At 42.1% G+C, this 26,493-nt stretch overlaps 1 protein-coding gene across 7 annotated transcripts in view; it reads right to left on the bottom strand.

Moving 5' to 3' along the window:
- FRMD4B (FERM domain containing 4B) overlaps positions 1–26,493 on the bottom strand; it is a 324,025-nt gene that overhangs the window by 140,369 nt on the left and 157,163 nt on the right. Inside the window, exon 2 of one of the 7 annotated variants that reach the window (XM_043587914.1) lies at positions 23,955–24,090. The exons of 5 other annotated variants lie outside the window; for them this stretch is intronic. Coding sequence is in view for 1 of the 2 variants with exons in the window: in XM_043587909.1 (XP_043443844.1) it covers positions 6,486–6,509 (24 nt within the window). In the remaining variant the exon portion in view is untranslated. Of the gene's footprint in view, positions 1–6,485; positions 6,743–23,954; positions 24,091–26,493 lie in introns of those variants that run through there. One more of the 7 variants, XM_043587909.1, reaches the window with a different exon arrangement.

A 26,493-nucleotide genomic window follows, 5' to 3' on the forward strand; every position in this document is an offset into this window, starting at 1 on the left:
AAAGCTCCCCTCCCTTACGCAGTCCACCCGGCCTTGCCCCTACTACCCTCCCCCCACCCCCCGCCCCACTTCCTGCCTAGTCTTCCCTCCCTCTCTGGGCTCCAGCCACCTGGTTCTCTCCTAGTTTTTCTTCTGTGTGATATTCTTCCCACCTCAAAGCACAAGAGAGGGTGGCAAGTGCCCATCTAATGCCATTTATCCTTAAAAACATAGACTAAAAGTCATTTTATCGTTGTAGAAGCCATTGTGTCGTTGTTACCATTAAAGACTCGGGACTCAGACTGCTTGAGGCTCAAATCCTAATTTAGCTAATTTGCTAACGGCATGGCCACGAGCAAAGGACCTCATCTCTCTGTTACTCACTTTCCTGATCTGCGTGATGGATACAATAGTGGTGTCTTGCTCTGGGTTTAAATGAGCTGGTGCATATAGCGCGTCTGGAATAGCTCCTGGCTCTGTCACTGATACGGTGTTACTTTTTCTTTTAGCTCTCTGTACTTCTCTTTGTAGTACTTTTTACAGTTGTGATTAAATAACGATGTACTTTGTTTATGGTGTCTTTCTCCAGGGAGCCTATCTGCCTCTTAATCTCTCTTTCTTAGCTTGTAGCATTCGCCCTGAAAAGGCACTGTGCTTTTCAGCAGAGAGGGAGAGGGAAAGAATCCCAAGCAGGATCCGAGCTGTCAGCACAGAACCCAATGTGGGGCTCGAACTCACAAACCGTGAGATCATGACCTGAGCCGAAACCAAGGAAGAGTCCGTGGCTTAACCAACTGAGCCACAAAGGTGCCCCGATGAGTAGTTTATTTTAAAAAGAAGGAAAAGAGGATGATGCAAAGCAGGATTTGTGGGTGTGTAGGAGCTCAGTACTTGTTCTAATAAAGAGGGGTGCTTGCAGCTTGAGGTGGGCGCTTGGGGACGTGCACGGTTTCCGCAAACAACGTTCAGTTGCTCTACGTCGAACTGCCAAATCTGATTTTCAGATGAATCCCTGAAGCCAGATGGCTGTTCTACTGGTGAACAGAGCAATTACCTTCAGGTTCCGCTAGAGTGACCTTACTCTCAACTCAACACAAGGCCAAGTACCAAGATGGAGCCAGCTTCCTCCACACCCTGGTTGTTGCTAAAGGTACGACTCCTGTCCCCAGAGGAGCAGAATAAACAGCCTCGGAGGAGGAGGTGGCAGGACTCGCTCTTGGATTCTAAGTCCCTTCTACAGAGCCCGTGTCAATTCCAGGACACCACACTTGTATGGGCTAAAACAAGGTTAGGTGCTCAAAAGTTCCAGAAAAACTCATTTCTTGGGCATCACACAGAGGCCAACTCGTTTCTCACCATTTCTCTGAAAGACACACTGTTTATTCTAGTTCTTTAGCTGGAATCCACAGACCTCTCACAGGTCTATTAATGAGGTTAGAGAGGCTTGAAAACATCGTCCCTTCCCCCAACATAAGCAAAATGTGTTGGTGAGAATCTTGCCAGGAAGACTTTCTATAACTTTGATCAGATTTGTATTGGGTCCATATCCTTACAGTCATTTAGAACCAGGTCCTTTCCAAGGTGGACAACTTGACCTGAAGGTCAAGGTCGAAGGCTGCAATGGACACACTGCAATTACTGATTTGTGAACTTGTGCCCAGTGACATCCAGACAAATGACCACAGGGTCGGGTAAGCCCCATGTGTCCAAAACGATGGAAGGCTGGTAAACATCCTTACAATGGCAAGATGTGCAGAGATCCAAATGTGGGGTGATGAATAACTGATTCATATTTACGCTACCGTGAACGTAAAGGGCCCTGAAGAAAATTACCCATTCATTACTGTGCACACCCTATCTTCTGCTGCTGTCTATTTTCATGACACTTTATTTCCTGTACTTGGGCTACATGAAAAATAATACTATTAAATAATATTAAGTTAATATATTTTATTATGTATATATAAAAATGTATTAGACATTATAATATATAATATATATTAAGAACCTATAATAAGAATGTATATCATAATATACTAGCTAATATTAATTGCCCTTTATTGGGGGTGGCTTCAGTGCCAGAGGCTAACTCTAATCTCAACAACCTTATAAGGTAATTGTAACGATCCCCATCAGAGGGTCAGCTCCTAAGTGGCAAAGCAGGGTTTACAGGCTAAGGTGCAGAACAATGCACTCTTACCACTTCCTCTCTCTCTGGTTTCATTTAGACAGAGCCCATCAAAAACAGAACTTTTACCAGTGGGCCGCTAGGTATGTTAGGTGTCACTGTTGCAGTCGGCATTGTCTGATTTCTACCTAAATACACCCTTGTCAGTTTAGCCCTTTGACCTCAAAAACAGATGAAATTCCGCTATTCACAGCCATTTCCCAACAAGAGCTTTTTTTTAAATGTTTATATTTGAGAGAAAGAGGGAGAGTGTGCGTGAGCATGAGTGGGGGAGGGACACAGAGAGAGAAACAGAATCTGAGGCAGCCAGCCTTCAGGCTCTGAGCTGTCTGCACAGAGCCCGACATAGGGCTTGAACTCACAAACGGAGAGATCATGACCTGAGCTGAAGTCAGACACTTAACTGATTGAGCCACCTAGGTGCCCCTACTGCCGAAAGCTTTTTACACTCCCCAAGAGTGAGTGGCAAATGAAATACAAGTGAAGCTTGTAAGAGCTACTGAGCCATTGGAGATTTCCTGTTCACTCTCCTGCCGGTTGAGGCTTCATAAGTGTAGTGGATGCATCTATTCACCTTTGTGAGCCCACACCTGGCCCATCATGGATGCAGTACACACCCGGGAGATATGTGTTGACTTTTAAGGAATTTGGAGTCCAAGGAGCAGCGTTACATCTCAGTACAAGAGTTGTATCCACCACTCGCAAGGTTCTGATTTTTTTCTCGAGGGGATCTCAGTGTCTGATTCCAGGTTCAGTAATTTCACCATTTCCAACTCTAACCTTAGTCTGCTCCTCCCTCATCTCCTGCCATTGGCTCTTACAGGCACCTGGGTCATTGGAGCACAAGCTCTGACCTCCTTTCCAGGTGAAAAGGAAAATATCAGTGGAGAGGAATAAAGAAGGGAGTGGAGGAGTAGGAGAGAGGACAGAGAGGAACGAGGGAGAGGGAGATGCGAGTAAGCAGACAGACCGAGCTCCAATTTTTCTGGGTGACAGGGCAGTAACCACAAATAATTAGAGGTGGAAAGGAACCTCAGCATTAGTCTAACTTCTACACCCACTAATGTGGACCTGGAGGCATGGATGGGAAGAAATAACTCTCCTAAGGCCACAGAGCAGATCAGTTAAGCGGCAGAGTTAGACCTGGAATCCAGGCCCCCTCTCTGTCCACTGTGCTGTTCAGCTACGTCCCACTGTCCCATCAGAAAAAGATTCTCTATTACAGAGGGTCAGTTTCTCACTAATTCCATTCCTGCCTCAAAAACCTGAATATAAATGCATCAAATTGAAAAGGTGGCATTAAGTAAAATCTTGAACATAAATACAAATATTGCTGACTTATTCATTGTAACTCCCAGGGACAGAAGGAAACAAAATCAAAAGAGAAAATAAACCAGTGTAAGAGAACAGAAGTGAACCTATCTTTACAGCCTCATCTACAAAGGCTTCCTTTAAGAAAAAAAAAAATCTAAAATAAACAGAATGTGCCCAATACCTTGCTTTTTTCTACTTGCTTTTATTGGAACGATAAACTGTCTACCTATCCTTGCCAGATTATATTAACATATGTTAATGTATATTTTAGCCTATATTCAGCTTTATCTTTCTAGTTTAAAAAGCTGTTCATTCAAAAATGTTTGCAGTTTTTCTTGGTGCGCCTGGGTGGCTCAGTAGGTTGAGCGTCTGGCTTTGTTTTTGACTCAGGTCATGATCTCACGGTTTCATGGGTTCAAGCCCCACATTGGGCTCCGCTCTGACCGCTTCAGGAGTCTCTCCCTCTCTCTCTGCCCCTCTCCTGATCACTGTTTCACTCAAAATAAATAAATAAACTTAAAAAAAAATGTTGCAGTTTTCCAACATCAAGCAAAAGAAAAAAGTCTTTATCCTTTTTTAAAAGTAGGCGTCATGCCCAGTATAGAGCCCAACACGGGTCTTGAACTCATGACCCTGAGATCAAGACCTCAGCTGAGGTCAAGAGCTATAGGCTTAACCAACTGAGCCACCCAGGCACCCTCCCCCTGCCCCCCCAGAAGTCTTAATTGGAGTTTCGTGAAATCCATATCAGGGACAAAGGTCTCCTACTTGAACTGATCTTGACACAGGCCTTCACTAAGAACTCACTAATATTTTTAGGTTCCTACAATATTTTCAAAGCAAGGAGAAAGTGTTTGAGTATGTTGTTACCTAGTACTACAGCTTGTGGTGAAAGGGACAGGACAGCGGGTTCCTTTTCTTGGGGTCTTTCACCCACTTGCCTGTTGGTTTTTGCCAGCAGTTGTAAGCAGTGAATAAGAAGCAAAACTTCATCTGGGATGTAGTTTCCACATTTGTACTCCAAGACAGAAATGCATACACGAGAAATAACCCCAGTTGCATGTAATTCAGAGAGGCTGGAAATTAGACAAAGCAATCAGCTGTTCCTAGAAACAACACAGTGGTGGACAGAATACAGAATCAGAACTCTGAAGACTGTAGGCTGTGCCCTGCCCTTAATGGGACGTGAGATCTTCAGAACATTCTCCCACTACTCTGAATTTTAATCCTGTCAATGATAGAATGAAGGGACCAGACAAAGAGACTTACAAGGTTTCTTCTGGCTCCAGTAATGGCATAAACGTACCTTACAATTCTACTCAACCAATCTTAATTGTCCACCACCCATTCCTTGCTCTCCCAAAAGTAATTGAGCCCCATGGCAGGGGGTGTAGTATCTGTGGGTAAGGACCTCCCTTCTAGTAGCCGCCACTTTGGAGCCTGTAGGCTCCAAATGGAGGGCTGAATAAATGATACACTGGAATACACAGAATATGCTTTGGACTGGGATTTGGAATGTCTGGGAATACTTTAGATCTTCTGCTAAGAAGTATAGCTTCTGATTTCTGAAGGGGCTGCATTGCGATAGAGTTTAGGGAGGTTCTATGGCCTGAATCTAAAGAATTGGATCATCTAATGTGAGACCCTGTGTCACCATAATGCCAGTCTGAAAAGCAGGTCAAAGGACTACATTGTGGATAAGACTATATTCCCTTCTAGACCTTCAGGTCATTAGATACCTTTAGATAGAGCTGATTTAGAGAGCACTGATTTGTTTCTCAGGCCACATGTGGTGTTATATTATGGCAAGGGGGTATTATCCCAGTCCCTATTGTGATGTATTTATTTCCTTGAGGTTTCTCTTCTGTACCCAATCCTACCCACTTCCTCCACAGACTTCCTTCTATACCCAAGGGTTTTGCAGTCTCCTGGATGAGACAATTTCCTTTGTTTTCTAAAGTCAACCCAGATTTCCCTCCCCTCCTCCATATCCAACATCTACCTATCAGGGCAAAAAAAAAAAAAAAAAGGACACTCGGAGTTAAACTCGATGAGTTTACCAACACCACCTTACAAGGAAGGAAAGAAAAAAAAAAACAGCTTCCCTGAAAGTAGGATGTAGAACTTCCTCTGACAAATCATGCAAGTTTTATGAATTAATTGATAGCCATCCCCCAAAATGATATTCCCAAGGTCACTGCCTTGAGCTGCTCAATTCTGATCACATAGAGTCTTCACCATTAACTAGACTCAGGGACAAAATTCACTTTTCCTGCTTCTTTTTTCCAGGCAAGACAGGGACAGACATTAATAGGTCCTTTTAGAAAGGCTACTAATGAGTTCTAGATCCCCACAGAATCTTTGCTGCCAAGCGCTCACAAAGATAGAGAAGGCTCCAAACACATTGTGCCGAGGGCATGATTAACAACTGGAAATCCAAAAGCATTTTCGTGCTGCTTACTGACATAGTTCCTGCCGTCTCCCTGTCCTTTCCATATTCATAAAGGAGCTCAAGCCTTCAAAATTAACAACCACAAAAAAAGAAAGTAAGTAAGACAGAAAAGAAAAAGGGTTGGGGGGTGGGGAGCGGTAAGATAGAAGAACACACTTCAACAACAATTGCCAAAGTTCCAAAGTAAAAACCAGAAATCCCAACTAAAAACAAAGTAAAGTTCCCTTTTAGGACCTTTGAGGGAGCAGAGATAACATTTAAAACAATGACAGGAAAACCCTCCAAAAGATGGGTGTTTGGACCATCTTCACTTTGGTATCAAACTGGAGCATTTCCAATTTTCTTTGGAAGGAGTAATTTTTTTGCAAAGAGTGGAGATAAACTTTTCTTGGAGTTTCCTTTTCTGAAAGTTAGATTCTGGAACATTAGTACGTAGATTACCCCACCGCTGTATAATATTAAAATCTGCCCAAGATTTTCCTAAGAAATGCCAGTAAGAGCTCACAAAGCACAATTACACTGTCAGAATATTGTAAGAGAAATTGTTCTTACCTCCGAACCATGATCTCGGCTCATTTAAAGGGACTGGAGAGAATGTGCAGGACAAAGGACACATGTATTAAGCACTTGTGGTGTGTGTGTGTGTGTGTGTGTGTGTGTGTGTGTGTTTTCTCCAAATACAAGCTGGTGGAAGTAGGGACCTAAAAACCCTGACGCCTTCCGCTGCCATATAATCGCAAGGAAATGACCTTACCGTTTGTTGCTTTGATTAGAAACAAAAGCCTTTCAACATGAGTCAGGAGAGCAACAGGGAGGAAAAAAACCCAAAACTTCTATTTCTTTTGGCTACCTAAAGTTTCTCTTCATTACATCTTTAAAATACACGAAGGAACGTTGTTTACTGTTCTCTAAACATCACGGATGATGCATGATCGGGGGTGGATAATCATTCATAGGTGGGCTATGCTATCTAAGAATCCAAACTTCACTTTTGGCTCTTCAGTCGGTACACATTCTGCACAAGGCAGGTGACTTAATGCTATAAACAGAAATAATATGGAACTCAAACTGTGTACTCATAGCCATTTTATGTCACCAGCGTTTACACTTGGAAAGAGACCCAGAATTCCACGAGACAATCTTAATACCAGTCAATGGCAGGGATGCCAGCCACAAACAAAAAATCTGGGCAGGATGACTGGGGTCTCACAGAAAGATCTATTTCATTATTTGCTTTCAACAAAGACATTTGTTCAATACTATTGAACTAACTCAATGGCCAGGGAAAAAATCACAGTACATTACACTCCAAAGTGGGGTGGAAAGAAAAATATACAGAATCCAGGAAAAATAATAAATATATATATTATTTTTAGAACAGTTAAGTAATAGCTTCTGACATGGTACCATGCTTCTCCCATCCCCCCAAAAAAGAACCTTCTGAAATTTTGTGCAAGTGTGTGGTATGGTTAATGACATGAATTCTAGACTCAAACCTGGGTTTTGGTAGCTGTTTGTCCTTGGAAAAGCTACCTGACTTCTCTGAGAATCCATTTCCTCTTTAGTAAAATGGAAATAAAAATCCCTGTCTTATTAGAGGTGTTGGAGGAATTAAATGACATGATGCATGCAGAACACAAAGAATTTGCCTGACAGATAGGCATATACCACATGTATTTAATGAGGAAATATTCCGCCCTTCCCTCTACCAAAAGATATCTTACCCCTGAGCAGTAAGTGATTTTACCTTGAAGTCCTTTCAAAGACTCTGCTTACTTTGAACCACAATATACAGTCTGAGAAGGCACAATAGCCTGAAACAATCTCAATCAGTGCCAAATTTGGATGCTTATACGGGTCACTTGATGAAATCAGTGGAAAAGATGGCAAACAATTCAATACAGACTTAGTAATTATTTGTGGGCATGGGATCTCACAATTGGAGGGCCTGGACGTTAGAATAAATGAGTTACTAGAAAGAAAGAAAGAAAGAAAGAAAGAAAGAAAGAAAGAAAGAAAGAAAGAAAGAAAGAAAGAGAGAAAAAGAGAAGGAAGGAAGGAAGAAAGAAAGAAAGAAGGGAGGAAGGAAGGAAGGAAGGAAGGAAGGAAGGAAGAAAGAAAGAAAGAAAAAGAAAGAAAGAAAAATGGAATAAATGAATCACTTATACCTCACTTTAAAAGGCCATGCTGTGGGTGGTTAGGCTGGAAGACCATGGATGGGGGAAGGAAAAAAATGTCATGCAATAGTTTTCCCAATGAAATACCATATATGGAGATTTAAAAAAAAATGCTGTAGCTCAAAAGCCTTCGGCAGGAGTGACTCCAAGGAGAGCTACAAGGATGAGTCCAGGAGGGGCTTCTGTGTCAGGACCAACACATAGGTGCAGGTGAGGAGGCTGAATAAAACCACTTCAAAAAGAGGGACAGCACCAGACAACTATCACTCAAATTATCAGTTTATAGAACAAATGATCTAAAACATTAGAAGCAGATATTCCACTATGTAATCTGCATTCCTAAATTTGCATATATTCAAGTTGGCCTCAAACATGTGTTTTGAATCTTCTTACTGGGCAAATGGAGAATTACTTCATGTTTTGGGGAACCTTCTATTTGCGTATATATAGCAGTAGAAACACCATAACCGTCAACTTTTCTCCCTGGGTTGGAGAGCCTTCTGAGATAACTATTGAGACATTTCTGATTGTACGCGAAGAGATTTTTCATGCTGAAAGAAAATCAGAGTTTGGACAGCCAGTTTCAGAGTTGGGGCAACAGGATGGGGTAAAACCGGGAGGCCGGGCCAACTTGGAGGGTCAGGTGAAAGCCCACATCCCAAATACAGGGCTGGGGCAAGGTCAGGTTATGGCCGTGAGAGCACGAGGGAGGATTAAAACGAGGCGACTGTCCGAGTGTCTGTTGGTTTTGCCTATTCAGAGTCTGATTCACCTTTTTCTAATAACAGATCTCTGCTCTTCTATGAGGGCATCATCTAAATGATTAGGGTGAGATTAACCTCATGCCCCCCTATCATGGGATCAACATGTGATTCGGGAACAGTGAAAAAAAAAAAACAAACCAAAAACAGCCAACTCTATCCCATACTCCTCACTTAGAGGGATCAGAGAAGTGTGTTTTTGTTCTGGATTAATGCTTTGCATTAATCACAAAATGATCACTCTCATTACAGAGCACTTCATATACCGGAGAAATGCCAGACGCACCATAAGATCCCAACACCCACAGTGTACTGGTTTTCTAAAAATCTGATGGCCGAGTCTAGCTCTGAACCATTTGCCATATACTAAGAGGACAACCTTGAAGGCCAGCTCCCCTCCTCCTGAATTTAGTGAGGTTTGCACTAAAGAAAGGTGTATTTCCTTTATAACTCCTCATCCTTCTCTCCTTCCACACCCAGGACCAGCTGAGTTCATTTCCAATATTCACTGAGCACCACATACGTACGTGCAGGGCCCTGTGAGGGAAGTCAGGATGAAAACGCTCCAGTCAAGACCCTCAAGGGATTTACAGCCTATGTTGGTGTTTTGCAAGGAGAACAGAGTGGACATCTTCTTTTTCACTTCACGGCCAACCCTGCAGTTGAGAAATTATGCACCCCTTTCACACACAGGCTGGTTTCTGTTCATAATCTTTTATCAGTTTGTATGTCAGAGCTCTTTGGAGGCTGGTTTTTCTTAGATTTGCATTCACTCCAATAACTAGTTTTTGGGTGTCTATTAGGCGCTCGGCCTAATGAGTGTGTGACCTGTATAGTGCCTCCAGGATCCCATGCTCAAAAATGGCCCATACTTGATTTAAAGTTCTGCTGTCTTGTAATTCTTTATTTATTTTAGAAAAAGAGAGAGAGAGAAAGAGAGAGAGAGAGAGAATCCCAAGCAGGTTCCACACTCAGCTTGGAAGCCCAACTTGGTCCTCGATCCTACCACCCTGGGATCATGACCTGAGCTGAAAACAAGAGTTGGACACTCAACTGACTGAGCCACCCAGGTGTCCCAAATAGAACTTCTGTTTTAAAAGGAAGAGCACCGGGGTGCCGGGGTGTCTCAGTTGGTTAAACATCTGGCTTCAGCTCAGGTCACGATCTCACGGTTCTTGGGTTCAAGCCCTGCGTTGGGCTCTGTGCTGACAGTGTGGAGCCTGCTTGGGATTCTCTCTCTCTCTCTCCCTCTCTCTGCCCCTCCCTGACTCGTGCTTTCTCTCATCTCAAAATAAATAAATAAACTTAAAAGGAAGAGCACCAAATACAGAAAACTACTTCATAATTTATTAGAAACTGGGACAGCATCACTGACCAATAAGGAATATTTGAAGTTTATTTACGGTCTCCTTCAGGATCACATGTTTTAGCAGTTGGAGGGGGGACACCATGTCCAGGAAAAACAACCCTGATGGAAAAGTCCATTACTCATGTTCCCCTCCAGGAAGAAAAAGAGGGAAGTTTCTTGTTCTAGGCAGATTCTCTCACTTTCTTAACCATAAATGGAAAAACAGAGGTGAAAAAGACAGAGGAAGAAAGGTAAGCAATGTGAGGGTTTCCTTTCTGTCTGCTTCACAGGACCGGTGCCATTCATAAGTTTCATGCAGTTTTTCAGGCAATGGACATAAATACTACAAAATCTGATCTCATTCCCATGTTTGGAAAAAGGAAGCAAAAAAGGCCTTGGAGTTCAGAAATCATCAAAAATGTTCCAACATCCATTGAAAAGTGCATGTATTCACTTTTGTCTAATTTTCTGATTTTAAATGCTACACGCAATAAAATAATAGTCAAGAGCCCATTTTTACTGAGTGCGAACTGGTACTAGGTCCAAGGCCCCATGCTTTACAGATTATCTTCTTTTATTCGAACAACAACCCTCTGAAATGGGGAGTAGTTCATCTCTATCTTACAAATGAGAAATTGAGCCTTAGCGAATCTGGCACTAAAAGTCCCCCCAGTTGGGTGTAGAACAGGATTCGAACCCAGGGCTGACATTCTTATACAGCCTTTCTGTTTGGCCACTGCAGGCAATGAGCAATGTGTCCAGGGGTTAGTACACAGGCATGCTGCTAGGTTTCCTTCCTGTATTTTTGAAGACTCTGTTTTTGTTTTTTCTTTTTCCCCTCTCCCTTTGCATTTCTTTAAAAACGAAACAAAACTTTTTATGATGGAAAATTCCAAGCCCTTACAAAAAGTGACAGCCTGTGCAATGAACCCTCATGTATCCTTCACCCAGTTTCAACACTTATGAACACATGGCTGATCTTGTTTCATTAATGCTCTCATCCACTTTCTGTCCTTCTGTCCTTTTACTCTGAAGCAAATCTAAGCATTCAAATAATTTCATCTGTAAATACTTCAATGTATAAGATAAGGACTCTTTTGTTTTTTGAGAGAGAGAGGGGAGCAAATGAGTAAGGGGCAGAGAGAGAGAGAGGGAGGGAGAGGGAGAGAAAGAAGTGGGGCTCAAGCTCACCTGATGTGGGACTTGAACTCACGAACTACGAGATCATGACCTGAGTCGAAGTCAGATGCTTAATGACAGAGCCACCCAGGTGCCCAAAGATAAGGACTCTTTTTAAAAGCATAACCCCAATTATGTTAAAAAAAAAAGTAACAATATTAGTATCATCAGATTTCCAGTTGGTGCTCAAATTTCCAGTTGTCTTGCTAATGTGTTTTTTTCAAGTTTGTTTCCATGTTGACCCGGAAAAGGTCCATACTTTACAATTTGTCGCTACTTCTCCTGAATCTCTATTAACCTATAGTTTTCCCTTCCACTCATCTTGTTCTCTTTCTCTCTTCTATGTCATTGTAATTTATTTATTGAAGAAACTGAGCTGTTTATCCTGTACATTTCACCAGCTGAGTTTTGCTGATTATATCTGTATGGTGTCATTTAACATGGTCCTCTATCCACTGTATTTCCCATAAGTTGGTTGAATCTGAAGACTCAATCAGATTCCAGATGCATCATCTTTGGCAAGATTGTCTCCAAAGATGATGCATCTGGAATCTGATTGAGTCTTCAGATTACCAAGTGTTAGGTTACCAAGTGTGTTCCTCCATTAGCAGGGCCTTCTCTTTTTTGATGTTAGCTCAATAGCTACATCATTTAATGAATTAAGGATTGCAATATGGTGACTTTCTATTTGTCACCCTTTACTTATTAGCAAGAATATTTCAGTAATGAGAAATTTCCCCTCAGGGCACCTGGGTGGCTCAGTCGGTTAAGCATCAGGTTCTGGATCTCAGCACAGATCATGATCTCATGGTTTGTGAGATCGAGTCCTGCCTTGGACTCTGCACTGACAGCATGGAACCTGCTTGGGATTTTCTCTCTCCCTCTCTCTCTTTCCCTCTCCCTCCCCCATGCTTGTTTACTCTCACTCTCTTTCTCAAAATAAATAAACTTAAAAAAAAGAAATTTCCCTTCATCTATTAACAGGTTACCTAGTGATAGGATTCATTATAGGAGACATAGGGCAAATGCTTGACTCTTTACCTTTATTTACCAGTTTTCAAGATAATGACTTGGCACTTCCAATGGTGGCCCAAATGATTTTTTAAGTATTTATAAACACTGGGGTGCTTGAGTGGCTCAGTCAGTTGAGCGTCCGACTTTGGCTCAGGTCATGATCTCACGGTTCGTGGGTTTGAGCCCCGCATTGGGCTCTGTGCTGACAGCTCAGAGCCTGGAACCTGCTTCAAGTTCTGTGTCTCCCTCTCTCTCTCTGCCCCTCACCCACTCATGCTCTCTGACTCTCTCTCAAAAATGAATAAATATTAAAAAAAAATTTTTTTATGTATTTATAAACACTGCATTTAAATACATTATATGTGTTTTAAACCATTAAAAGTATTGTCTTTACTGATGTTTGAACTGTTGCATCTTGGTCAATTCTTTGAGTCAGCTCCTGGGTCCTCTGGACGTGACCCTAGAAGTCTTTGATATCTTCCTGAGACTCTGCACTGGTGACCTTAAGCCTTGAGCAGCCTCATAAACATTTACCCTGGGTGCCATACCAACATTATCATATGTGCTCCATGACATGAAAAAAAGTTGGGAAGCACTAGCTTAGGGAGTAGCCAGAATATTCCCAAGTTGCATGGAGGGTGATATTGATTCCTGACCAAATCAGGCCTCTTAGGATGGAAGAAGGGGGAAAAATTGGCTCTTGAAAGCAGGCTCAGAAAATGAATGGAGAACAAGAGAACCCATAAGGGAACAAACACAGCCAGTATCATGTCATGCAATGATCATGTCTGTGCTGCATGGTCACTGCTGCCTTTGTGGTTCTGACTTTCAAATGTTTGCTCCTCCAGCTCACCACTCCAAGAGCAGGAGTGCACAGGTGCCCGGGGGCCAGGTTGAGGCCTTGGGCCTGTCCTCTAGTTGAACTGGAAGGCAGACAGAGTAAGATCTAGCCTCCTTAGCAGCCACGGTAGGAAACCTGCACGGGGACCTGCCCTTTTGCCATGTGCATGGTGGGCACCTCCAAAAGAGAGTGGGGAGCTGGCAGAACACCAATGGGGAGTGCTGCACAGCTAAAACATGAGGCAAGCCCTCGTTGAAGGGTTTCCTGTGGCAATTCCAATTTACCTGAGTTAGGTTGGCCCTGGTGGAAGGCTATACGCAAATGGGTCTGCAGGTCAACCCATCATCACCCTCAAGGCGCTAGCTTCCCAACAGCCACGACATTAATGGGACCAGCAGTTTCCACCACCTAAGTCCTCAGTTCTGGTGGCTCCCAAAATGAGACAAAAGACAGTTTCATGGTCGCTTGTGACTGTGAAATCTCATCAAGACAATTCAACTCTGGAAAAATTATATTTAAGTTAACAAATATGGATTTAGAGGGCCAAATAAGCTCAAAGGCCTAGGGCATCTAAGATGAAAAAGAGAAAATAAATGGGGTGTCGTTTTGCTCTCCTGCCCCAAGCTTTATCCCTTGTTACAAAATAAATAAATAAAGGCCTTTGTGATTCCTTTCCAGCTTATCTAAATGGAGTACGGAACATTCATAGAAGAGAAAAAACAAAATTGCTGAAATCCACTAAATAGTAAGTGGGGGAAACCACAGTATGAAACCAAACAGGATAGCAAACATAGAAAGAACTATTCCCCACTATTTCTAAATCTTAAGATGGCAGTGCGTGACAGAGAGGGTAACTGAAAATGTATCGTTAGGATACTTGGATTTTAACCCAGCAATGCTCTACATAAACTTATTTTAACTATACAAGAGCACACCATACTACTTTGAGATGACATTTTCTAAGAGACTAAAATTTGCTCTCAAGTCTGGCTCTGAAAGCATGCAAACCAATTTATACTGTGATAAAATGCAGAATGTGATTCTCCTGATGTGCTCAGGCAAGAACAACTCCAGTGTTCCAAGCATTATGGCCCATAAAAAAGTTTGAAAATGGGACAGCTCCACTAATAAATGAAATAAAATGAAACAAAGGTCTACAATATAAATTTTTTGGCTAGGAGAGTGGTATAAATCAAAAGTTGTTGGCTAGGGTATGGAAAAGAAGGATGCTTGTTCATTCTACAGCAGCATAAATTGGTGCAACCTTTTTGGAAATCCAAATTATTTCCAAACAAGGTATTTATCTTGCTGAAATTCTCCCACAAATGTTTTGCATACAAAGATGTTCACTTTAGCACTTAGTAAAAACTGGAAGCAACCTAAATTCCTGGTAATGGGGGATTGGTGAAATTAATTATGGTATATTCATGTCATAAAATATGATATGGAATAGATATTCCATATCACAGTTATGAAAAATAATGAGAGATCAGAACTTAAATATGTCAGTAAATAAATACATTTCAAAATAAGATGAATAGGATGATCTCACCTTCGTAAAAAATTAATGTAAATATGTATGCCACTCTAGGTTTAGAAAATATCTGGTGAATATATAACACTGATAAAGTAGCTTCACTCTAGGCCATGCATTTATTTCATTTTTTAAAGTTTATTTATTTATTTTGAGAGAGAGAGAGAGAGAGAGAGCGGGGAAGGGACAGAGAGAAAGAGAGAGAGAGAATCCCAAACAGACTCCACACTGTCAGCGAAGAGTCTGATGCGGGACTTGAACTCACAAACCACGAGATCATGACCTAAGCTGAAATCAAGACCCACTGAACCACCCAGGCGCCCCTAGGCCATGCGTTTCTATAACAGTTGTATTAATGGATTTATGTTATGTTATTTATTTTTTTAAAGTTTATTTACTTATTTTGAGAGAGGGAGAGAGAGAGAGAGAGAGAGAGAGAGAGAGAGAGCAGGGGAGGGGCACAGAGAGAGGGAAAGAGAGAGAATCCCAGGTAGGCTTCATGCTGTCATTGTGAAGCCCAACATGGGACTTGATCTCACGAAGCGTAAGATCATGACCTGAGCAAAGATCAAGAGTCAGACACTTAACCAACTGAGCCACCCTGGTGTTCCTGGATTTATATTATTTTAATGATAAAAAAAAATCTGTGGTACTCAGATGAGGAGAAATATTACTTTTTACTCAATAGTAATCCTACCGGTAATGATTAGTAATCATTATTAAATGGACACATAAGACAAATACTTGGGGAGACATACTACACACTGGATGCAATGACACAGGATTACATGGGACAGATCCCTGTTCCCCAGAATTCAACTGTTTGGAATAGGATGCTTTACAGATTATAAAAAATTACATATATCCTTGCTATAAAAAATTTAAATTCAGAATTATGAATGTAGGGGTGCCTGGGTGGCTCAGTCGGTTGAGTGTCCGACTTCAGCTCGGGTGATGATCTCGCAGTCCGTGAGTTCGAGCCCCGCGTCGGGCTCTGGGCTGACAGCTGAGTCTGGAGCCTGCTTCTGATTCTGTGTCTCCCTCTCTCTCTGCCTCTCCCGCGCTCATGCTCTGTCTCTCTCACTCTCAAAAATGAATAAATGTTTTTTAAAAATTAAAAAAAAAAGAATTAGGAACGTAAAACAAGTAGAAAGCTCTCCCTTCATCCACTTACAGTTCCCCGGGGTAAAAATTTTAATGGTCTTTATTATATATTTCCATTATATAATTTCCATCATATAATGGTCTTTAATATATTTCCAACCCTATTCTCCCATGTAAAGGAATACATACACACATTGCTTGCATAATATCTGTATCTGTTTCACTCTCTTCACACGCACGCATGCACACACACACACACACACACTCATCTTGTACACTGTTCTGTCTTTAGCCTTTGTTTTCACTCGAAATTATATCACTGGCAATTTGGGTAGGCTGTGATATATAGTTCTACATTCTTCCTGCTGATCTCATGGAGTCCATGGTACAGAAGTGTCATCATTTTATCATTTGTTCTCTTATTCACATCTCCAAGGGGTTGCTATTTCAAATAATGGTGCAAACGAAAATCTTGCACAGATAACATTATGTGAGAATATCCTTAAGATGACTTCCTAAAGTGGAAATGTTTGGTCAGAGAGGGCATATACTTCATATTTTGATTGGCTATAACTCAGCTTTCCTCTGAAAAGGTTGCAGCAATTTACCAGGTCAATTATGATTTAATTCTCCTGCTTCAAAATGTCCATCGCCTCTCTAACCCTTATTTTAGGTAAGTTCATTTAGATGAGAGAGGAAAACAGCATCTTATTTCTAGGATACTTTTCCTTGACTTTTCTGCCTATGTTAGTAGTCAGGGCCTTTTTCGTAAGCTATAATTTGCTGAATTCTTGTCCCATTCCCAGTCCTGAACTGAGCAGTCCAATGGCATTCTTTCACTTAAACCTGACGACAATACTTTGAGATATTCTGTCCCCATTTTACAGATGATGCAGCTGAGGCTCAAAGGAGTTAGGCATCCTGTCCTAGGCAGTACAGCCAGTCAGGGATAAGGCACTGGATTAAGGCTCACATCCATATGATGCCAACTCCTCAGCTCCCAAAGGATATGTGCATACCACTCAAAGGAAGTAGATAACACTTTTCATCTCATTACAAGGTCCATTAAAACAGAACAGATGTCATTAAATATCTGTAAATAATGAATGGAGCTGCTTCGGTGTAGAGACATCGAACTGTTGTTGCCCGTTTCATCTGTGTTTTTTCTTCACACGTTCCTCAGGCCTGGAACCTCCTACCTGGTCTTGCAGAGGGTGGGTGGTTGCTGGGGAAGGAGAGGGGGCAAGTGTCGCCTTGTGAGCAACTCATTCGACTGCCCCCTACTTAAATGCTCGGTACCCCCCATGCAGCAGCTACGGAATGGCTGCATTTCACAGGCAGGCGAGCTAAGCTGAGCTGGGAGATGACATGGGAGCTTCAGCACAGAACCAGTTGTCTGGTTTCTTCTCTTTAAACTGTTGGAAACAGATGAGGTTGTTCATCGGTTTTCATTTCCTAAACTTCATCAAAATTGACAGCAACTTCCTAAAAAAGACCATCTGTTACGGAACCTAACCAGATTATTGGCACTGACTAATTACTTCAGGGTCATAACATAACTTAAAAAGTGATGTTGAAGGGGGAGCCTGGTTAAGCGTGTGACTCTGAATTTGGCTCAGGTCATAATCTCGCAGTTCACGGGTTCACGCACCGACTCGGGTTGTCTCTCTCTCTCAAAATAAATAAATCAATCTAAAAAAAAAGTGATGTTGAAGATGGGGGAAAGAAAGCAGAAGTTATGTTTGGTGAAAATGTTGGTTCATGGTTCTACTTTCTGGAAAAACTTCAGATACAGTCACGTATTTACACATTTATTTGTATATTGGTACTCACACACATGCATATACATATACATTATAAATTATTCATGTGCTTAAACATGACCTAGTTAGCTCAGAGAAAATATACAAAAAAAAAAAAAAAGTCAGGAGGAAAGAGAAAAGGATAGAAAGACCATAATTAAATTTGATTTACTTAAAACACGCACAATATACAGCACAAAGGTGTGGCAAAGTTTTGCTGTATTTGTTACCTAATGTAGCGTAGGAGTCTGAAAAAAAATTAAATTGATCCGACTTCGTCGTGAATAAAGGCCACTGTTCAGACTCTGGCACTAACATCTCAGAAAAAAATTGTTTTTTTGAAACTGGGAGTTGGCTTCTGAAGTTTATTAAAGGAAAAACACATTCACTAAAATATATCATTTCCAAAAGGTATTTGAGAACCAAGTCTTATGAGCTTGGCTGGACCAATATTTGGCATCAAGACCTTGAAATATTAACATATAAAAAGTTAAGGAAGAAAGAAGCCCATCAATTTAAATATGAGTTGAGAGTTAAGACTCTTTATACCCTGACCAGATTGTTTCAAACTTAAAACATTAATTTCCTTTAAAAACTGGTATTAGAGTATTTATTAAAGGTAGATGCACTTTTCCTTCAGGAATTATTTGGGAAATTCCTAGTATTACTTTTTCTGCTGGGGCTTATGATTCTGTCGTTATTTGAGGTTGATAATTAGACACAATATGCAGCTCTTGTAACTCAAAGGGTCAAATTCTCTTTATATTGTCTGTGCTTGCAGAATTTTAAAAAGCCTGGACACGGCCAAAGACCTAGGGAAAAGCAAGCTTTTAATTAAACACTAATGAAGACCAGAAAAAAAAAAATGTTGTTGTTTTTTTCTTTTCTCCCAAGAAACCAGGCAAATCCAGAGGGTCCTTCCTTCTATCCGTAACTCCAATGGATGGGCATGACACGAGACAGGGTCAGAATGATGAGCCGTCCACAGCAAGCCAAAAAAAAAAAAAAAAAAAAGAAAGCACAACGTCTGAAGTGTCTGTCAGCATTGGTCAGGCAACACAGGGCACCTTCCAGAACCTAACCACAGGGCTGGGCACAGGAAACAGCGATCACTTGACAGTCAGAGCTGACAAGAGCTGCAGAAACTGCCAACTTCCCCACCCTGGGCTGGGCACAGACCGGGACTTGCAAGCTGGCCGGCCACACAAGCTAGGGTCCTTGGGCGAGCCCGTTTTCACAGGCCCTGGAGGGAATAGCCTAGTCTCCGATCTCAAACACTGCTTTTTGAATGAACTGGAACCATAGGCACATCACAGAACACGTCAAAGAACCCAAACAAATTTATTCTCAAGCTACAATACTTACGTTGGCTGGGGGCTATTTTCAATAAGGAAAAGCAATAAACATACACACACAAATACATTTCTACCTGCACGGCTTTTTCCTTGCATGAAGTTTCCTCAACTATATAGACCGCAAACATTCCCTTTGGACAGAGTTCCCCTAATGCTACTTTTTGCCTCCTCTGAATTCTTGGTATCTCCCTACACCACAGGCTGCTGTCACTCCTACCCAGGTCCCCAGCAGGTCTCACTGGACATTAGAAACAGCCTCGTAATTGTCTTACCCGTCCCTAGACACTCCCCGCAGAGTGGCTAGAGTGAGCTTCTTAAAGTGTGAAGCAGATTCCTTTGTTCATTTAGTCAACGAGTATCTCTGAAGGGTAGATTAGGTTCCAGGCATTGGGGACACTACAGCCAACAAAGCCAAGTCCCTGCCCGTCTTCAGCTAATGTTCTGGTTGGGCAGACACCAGTGAGCGTCTAAATAAAGTTCTAACATTAGGTGGCAATAGGGTTAGGAAGAAAAATAAAGCAGGGTAAGAGAAAGGTCAGGGGTGGCCTCTTAGCCTGGGGTGGAGAGGAGGAAAAGAGAAAACCCCAGGTTCCAGGCAGAGAAAAACCCAAGGGCAAAGGCTCTGAGGGTGGAACGCATTTGGTGGGCTTAAGCCACAGCAGGGAGGCCAGTGTCACTGGAGAAGAGTTAGGGGACAAGTGTGAGGAGTGAACACCAGAAGCTGAGTGTGTTTGCTGATAGCGGGGGTACAGGAACCTAGAGAAAGGGGCGCCGATCACGTGGAGCCTTGTGGGTATGGTGAGCCTAGGCTTTTCTGAGTTGGGACGTCACAGGAGGGATTCACATAAGAGAATGGTGTGATCTGAGTTGCTTCTGGAGCCTGGATTGAGACCATTCACGACTGAGGCTCAACCAGGTCATTAATCCCTGCTATGCCGCTAGGGTTTGGCAGAGGAGAATGGAGACTACGGCAGTCCTAGGACTTCAGGCGGGCAAAGGTGGCAAAGGAAGAGGCTGAATGGTTTGCAAACTAAGCCCATCCCCTACGATGGCTGAGTGAATGGGATTTGTATTTAGACAGAATGGAGCTCCAATCTTTGCTCGTGGGCAAGTTACTTAGCAGCTCTAAACAGGTCCCGCGTTTGCCAGGTGGGTTCAGTAATACCTACTACATGTCGCTGTTAGGAGACTTAAATGAAATGGTAACTATAAAGGGCTTAGCACTATGACACTGAAAATGTTCACTAAATAGAAATAGCCATAGCTAACACTTTTTTTAAAGTTTATTTATTTTGAGGAGGGGGGAGGGAGAGAGAGAGAGAGAGAGAGAGAGAGAGAGAGAGAGCCACCCCACGGGTAGGGAGAGGCAGAAAGAGAATCCCAAGCAGGCTCTGCACTCTCAGCGCAGAGCCCAGCTGAGGGCTTGATCTCACAAACCTGAGCCGAGATCCAGAGTCAGATGCTTAACCAACTGAGCCACCCAGGCGCCCCACCATAACACTTTTGAAACGCTTACCATGAGCCAGGCACCCTAGTGAAATCTTTATTTATTTGTGTTGTCCCCTCAACAACCCCGGGTGGTAGGCCCTATTATCATCCTCATCTCAAACACGAGAAAATGAGGCACAGAGAGGTCCCATAATTTGCCCATGCCACACAGCTATTAAATGAAAAGTGTTTGGAGTTACATCCTGGTCAGACTTTGCACTCATAACTCCTAGTATGATAACATTAAGCTTAGGATCAAGTTTTTCAACCCATGTTATTTTTAACCTTCATACCATGTAAGTGTGAGTATTATTTTATCTTTGTATTGGTAAAGAAACAGGCTCAGAGCAATTAAGCAGCTTGGCTCAAGGTCACACAGCTGCTAAGTCAGGAAGCCTTGATTTTACCGGGTCCAGCTAACTACAGCTCATTCTATTTCCCTATTTTATCAAGGCCCTTTTCTCTCTCAGATAATAAGCATCTAATCACATTTTAATGAGACAAACTCATTTCTGTAAAAATATTTGCTGGCTACATTACCCAAGGGTAGCATGATGCTTGTAATAACTGGGTCTCCTTAGCAGTTGCAAATCTCAGGGTCATATCAAAGGAGAGCTTACACAGATGAGAAAGACAGCGGTCAGTGGGGTTCCATAGCCTTCGTGCATAAGAGTCTAGGGTTCAGGGTCGAGAAGAGGAAAGTTTAATAGCTTCGTAATGCAGAGAGGAGGAGGGAGGATCCAAGGCTTCTGCAGACTTTAGGGGTTCCAATGGTTATTCACATAAATAAGAAACTGAAAACACTGAACCTATAAAGATAACTATTTACCAGGCACTCATGCACCCATCCAACCAACCATCTACCCCCACATATATCTAACAATATTTACTGACAATATCAATATGTTTAATTTCTACCATGATCCCAGGAGAGAAATGCTTTAAGTGAGATACTCTAATTATCTATATTTTACAGCCCAAAAAATCAGTCTCAGAACTCACATGGATAAAAAAGGTGAGTTAGGAATTTGAATTCAGGCAGTTTGAGTGCACGAACTTCATTTTAAAGCACGAGGCTGTTTCCACCCCATGTTTGTTTGAGTGAAAGACTAAGTTAATAAATTGATAAGACTCTATCTTTATGTGCTGTTTACCTCTTAATAAATAAAGTAGCAAGTCAGTGGCAAGAGGCTGAGCACTGGAATCAGACAGAACTCCATTCAAATTCCAGCACCATGACTTATTAGTTAATAAGTATATAAAACCAATAAAGTGGGGTTCATGATATCATCTTGTAGAGTTGTTACAAGGACAAAGATAAGACACAACATCTCATAAAGCTAAAAATCTTCTGTACATACACTGGAGAAGTTCTTGATCATAAGCCCAAGGAAACAAATACAGAACTTTTCACTATTGTCTTTTGAGACAGTGAAAAATTGTATGCAACCTAAGTATCCATCAACAAAAGATTGGTTATATTCATGCGATGGAATATAGGGATTAAAATGAATTTAGAGATAAATCCCAAAAGCTTGTTGAGAGAATAATAAGGCAGTAGAATGATATATCCTTCTATAAATTTGACAAACATAGAAGGGTTATCTATTTATAGATACAAACATAGGTGTCAAAATTATCAAAACATGCCCAGGAATGAGACACATGAACTTCGCGGTAGGATTTTAGGGAGAGAGGAAAAGTGTGAGGGTGGTTTCAACTGATTCTATATAGTTTGGTTACATTTTTAAAAAGTATCTGAAGCAAACATGGCAAAATATTAAGATATCTTAAAACCGAGTGGTGGGTGCATGGCTTTTTTACTCATACTATCTTTTATATGTTTGTATATTGAAAAAAAAAAACCCCTCAGGGGTTTTGGTCTTGTTTTGTCTTGTTTTAAGATAACACAATTAAAGTGCCAAGCAGAAGACTCAGCACACAGCGGCTGCTACATAATTAGTAGCTATTAGTCAAGGCAGGGACACTACATAAAAGCACTAGTTAGGGAAAAATAGTTATTTAATCAACAAGGTTTGCCCAAACACAAAATTCAAGAGACTAAAAAAGATTAGGACATTAGGGGGAAAATGGTACTATTTATCGCATTCATCAGCCTCTTGCAAGTCAAGTTTATTTTCAAGGATGCCAGAATCTATATCTGTTACATATGAACACCTAGAGGCACACATATGTGTAATTACATAGAGATGGCCATTTTAATTTTTTTTCACGAGGGTCTAATTTTCTGCCTCCTTTCTGTGCTTGAAGTCATATCATCTTGCTGTAAAGTTTAGAACTACAGGTCTGATTTCTTATTCGAATCCTTCACACTTTTCCACAGCCTCCAAATCAGACATCACAAAGCCAATGTTCAAAATAAACAGAAGAGGGGGATAAACAGGAAGTTACTCTGTGCTGCAACTCCACCGAGAAAGGACAGGACGGTAGGAGGAAAAACAAACACCAATCTGAAAGGCAGGAGAGTCTTTAACTTGGTGTTTCTCAAGCTGGACGACAAAGGCTCCGAAAGGCTTTTCAAAGATACTGAGACTGATTTTGTAGATTTTAAATAACACAGTCTTTCAGAAGTACACTTCTGTCAAGTGATGGGCTAGAACATTAAGACCGCTTTCCTTCTCAGTTTTGGGGTATCTTCACATCTCAGTTCCTTGCCCTAAAACCCTAGTCTTTGGTTACCAGAAAAGGTGGGAGATGAATTTGCTCAGCAATAAGGAGACTCCTATTTCATTTATCTGCCAAGTTTTCTCTCCTTTCTGTATGTGTTGCTGCTGTTAACTGACTCCATGGCTGCCCAATCCCTTCAACAGTGTAGGATCCAATTAGGAGGCTGCCCTGAGAGTGAGACTGTGTCCTGAAGCCAGATTCCACATCCTTTAAATCAACGCAATCTTTACTTTCCACTTCCTTCCTGTGGGTCCTTCCTCAGTTCAGGCTTTGATCCCGGCACCTGTTGGGCAGGCATTTGCAGAAGACCCCATGATGTGCTGCCCAGACTTATTCCCTCAGCTACCAGGAACATTCTAAGCTGACAGCTCTCAGCTCCCTCTGGGGATTGCCCTCCCTTATAGAGCTGCCTACCTCAAGGTCAAGGTCACTCCGCGTTCTCAAGGGCAGTCTACTGCCAACAACGTGTTGATGTAGGTGGGAGGGAAGAACAGCCCTCTTGTTCCAAATGGGGACAACTCTCAGTTCCAGAGCTACCCATGAGGGCAGCTGAAGGCATTGCTGAGCCTGAATTACAGCCCCGTTTCTCCTCTGCTCTTCCTGCTTCTTTCTATTCCCTTCTACAGGTGTTGATCCCAGTGCGCTCTCTGGTAAACTTCCTGCTCATTAATTTGTTTCAGGAACCAAATCTGCATCAGCATTCACGCTGTTCCAGGGTAGGACTGCTTACCTGGCCCCTGCAGTTGAGTGCGTGACTGATCAGCTCTGACCAAGGACCCGCAAGAAGTCACAGGAGCTACTTAGAGGCCAAGCATTTAGTTGCCAGTGCCAAGTCCCGAGGAGCTCTTCACTCTCCATCATGGTAACTGGCAACGTGAAAGAACATTCTGTGAGTCTAAGTGACAGTGATGAGCAGAGCTTATGGACAACCTGTGATTGGACGGTAGTGTGAACCACAAACAAACCTTTACTTCTTTAAGCCATTAGGATACTGGGGCCGTTTGTTGCCATGGCAAAACCTAGCCTATCCTGACCTATACACCTGTGTCACTGCAGCAGCCCCCTAGCTCCCCTTCCTTTCCCGCCTCCACTATGTCACCCTCTCCCAAATCTGTCAGCCTCACTGCTGCCAGTGATACTGCTAAATCAACCTCTCCCCTGCCCCTGAAGTTCTGCAGAAAAATATCAAAATCCTAAAGTAAAAGATCATTCAAATTCAGGTATTACTCTCAATCAAAATCTCTGCCTCTGATTCCGACTCACTCTTTTTCTCTCCCCTGCTCCTGCCCTCTCTCCCCATCCGCCTTAAAAAACTGTCTATAATTCCACCAAAGCCATGTTTTCCTATGCCTGAAATGCCCTTCTGTGTTTCTTCATCTATCCAACTCCTACTTTCCCCTCAAACCTCAGCTTGAGAATTGCCTCCTCCAGGAAGCCTCCTTGGCTCTCTTCCTCTCCCTTTTTGCTTTTCTCCAGTCTGACTTAGATTCCCTCCACCGTGTGCCTAGAGCACCTTGGCCAAGGGCCTCCCACAGAGTTTCATTTCCTTATCTGTCTCTCCTCCTTGACAATAGATTTCCTGACGTCAGGAAAAACGCCTATCTTGACCTTGTGTGGCTGACACCTTGGGACAGTAGCAGGGATGGAGTAAGCACTCTGATCATTATTTTAGGTACAAATAAATGAACAAACAAACGAGTCAATCTGTAACTCCAATCATGTTCTACAACAAAGAACCTTGTAAAGGTAAACTGAACATTCATCCTGAATATTCATTTATTATTTTCCTGGTGACTAAGTTTTTGATGAGAAAATTCTTTCATATTCCTTCAAGTTCTATTTTTTCTATGACTGAAGTCTGGACCTTTTTCCCTCTAGCATTCTGTACCCAATACATTGCTTTTTTTCTAGTGTGGGAACTGTTGAACTTTTTCTGTAAAGGAGCTGACAGTAAGTATTTTCACCTTTGTGGCCAATATCATCTTTGTATGAACTACCTAACTGTAAGTAGTTAAGTCACAACTACTCAACTCTGCCACTGTAATGCAAAAGCAGCCATAGACACCAAGCACATGGGTGAGCAGGGCTGTGTGCCAATAAAACTTTATTTACAAAAACAGAAGGCTGTGTGTGCAATAAAACTTTATTTGCAAAAACGAGGGACAGGACAGTTTTCTCTTGTGAGTCACAGTTTGTCAGCCCCTCTTCTAGTCTGTGTAACTCAGAGTAATGTGGAGAGTGAAGGGTGGGGACAAGCAAAATATACAGGGTTTGAAGCACACAGGCCACTGAATGCTCAATGGGGAACCTGCCTTTTGGGGGCGTTGGTCTTTTCCTGCCAATGCGGTGGGATGCAGAGTTCATTTGTTATCAGGATCATCAAAGTGTTGAACAAAGAGAGATTATTTCCTTAGCGACCCTAATGGGAGCTGCCTGTATTTCCTAGAGTTTTTGTATTGGCTTAAAATGTGGGTCTACTGTGTGAAGACAAGAAAAAATACCCAAGGCCCACCCTACACACGCTGTGGGAAACCACAGTCTCTTTCAGTGAACATCCTTGCCTGTAAAGATGGGAATGTACTTTCCAGAGAACTAGTATCACTTATAAAAAACAATAGTAATACCCGGTGCTACTTTATCAAGTACCTTCTACGGGTCTGCTGTTAAGTACGGTACATACCCAAGGGCTAACATTTATTGAGCATTTGCTTATATCAGGAAGGGCATTTAGTGTTACAGATACTATCTCATGAATTTTTCATCCTGTTCATAATGCAGGTACTACAGTTCTCCCCTTATACCCAGGAGGCTCAAGGGGAGAAAGCGGTTTGGTCAAGGTCAAATTTGCTAAACTTTGAGTCTATAGCCTCTGCTGTTCTGAACTGTATGCTCCACTCAGTGCCAACTGCCTGACACAGGGGAGCTGACCCGGCCTCTTATGGTCACTTGAATATCTCAAATTCTGTCTAAGTTACCTCCTGCTGGAAGGCAATGACTCCATTCAGGGTTTGCAAGAAATTCTAGCTTTGAGGTGTTGGGGATGAGGGGACAGCTTAATCCCAAGAAACAAACTGAGGCCTTTGTTAGAACATGTCATGCTTAATAAAAAGCAAAGGGTGTTGATCTTTTTTTCAACCACATTCTCCCACCATTTTCTACTTCAGTTGTTTGTTAACCCTAATTAATTGCTATAACAGAACCCATCCAGGCAAGATATCAGCAGGATAGATATACCGCTGATGAATCAGCTTTTAAGGTTTAGCCCCAAA

Source organism: Prionailurus bengalensis, chromosome A2 (assembly GCF_016509475.1).
Source record: "Prionailurus bengalensis isolate Pbe53 chromosome A2, Fcat_Pben_1.1_paternal_pri, whole genome shotgun sequence".
NCBI classification, from domain to species: domain Eukaryota; kingdom Metazoa; phylum Chordata; class Mammalia; order Carnivora; family Felidae; genus Prionailurus; species Prionailurus bengalensis.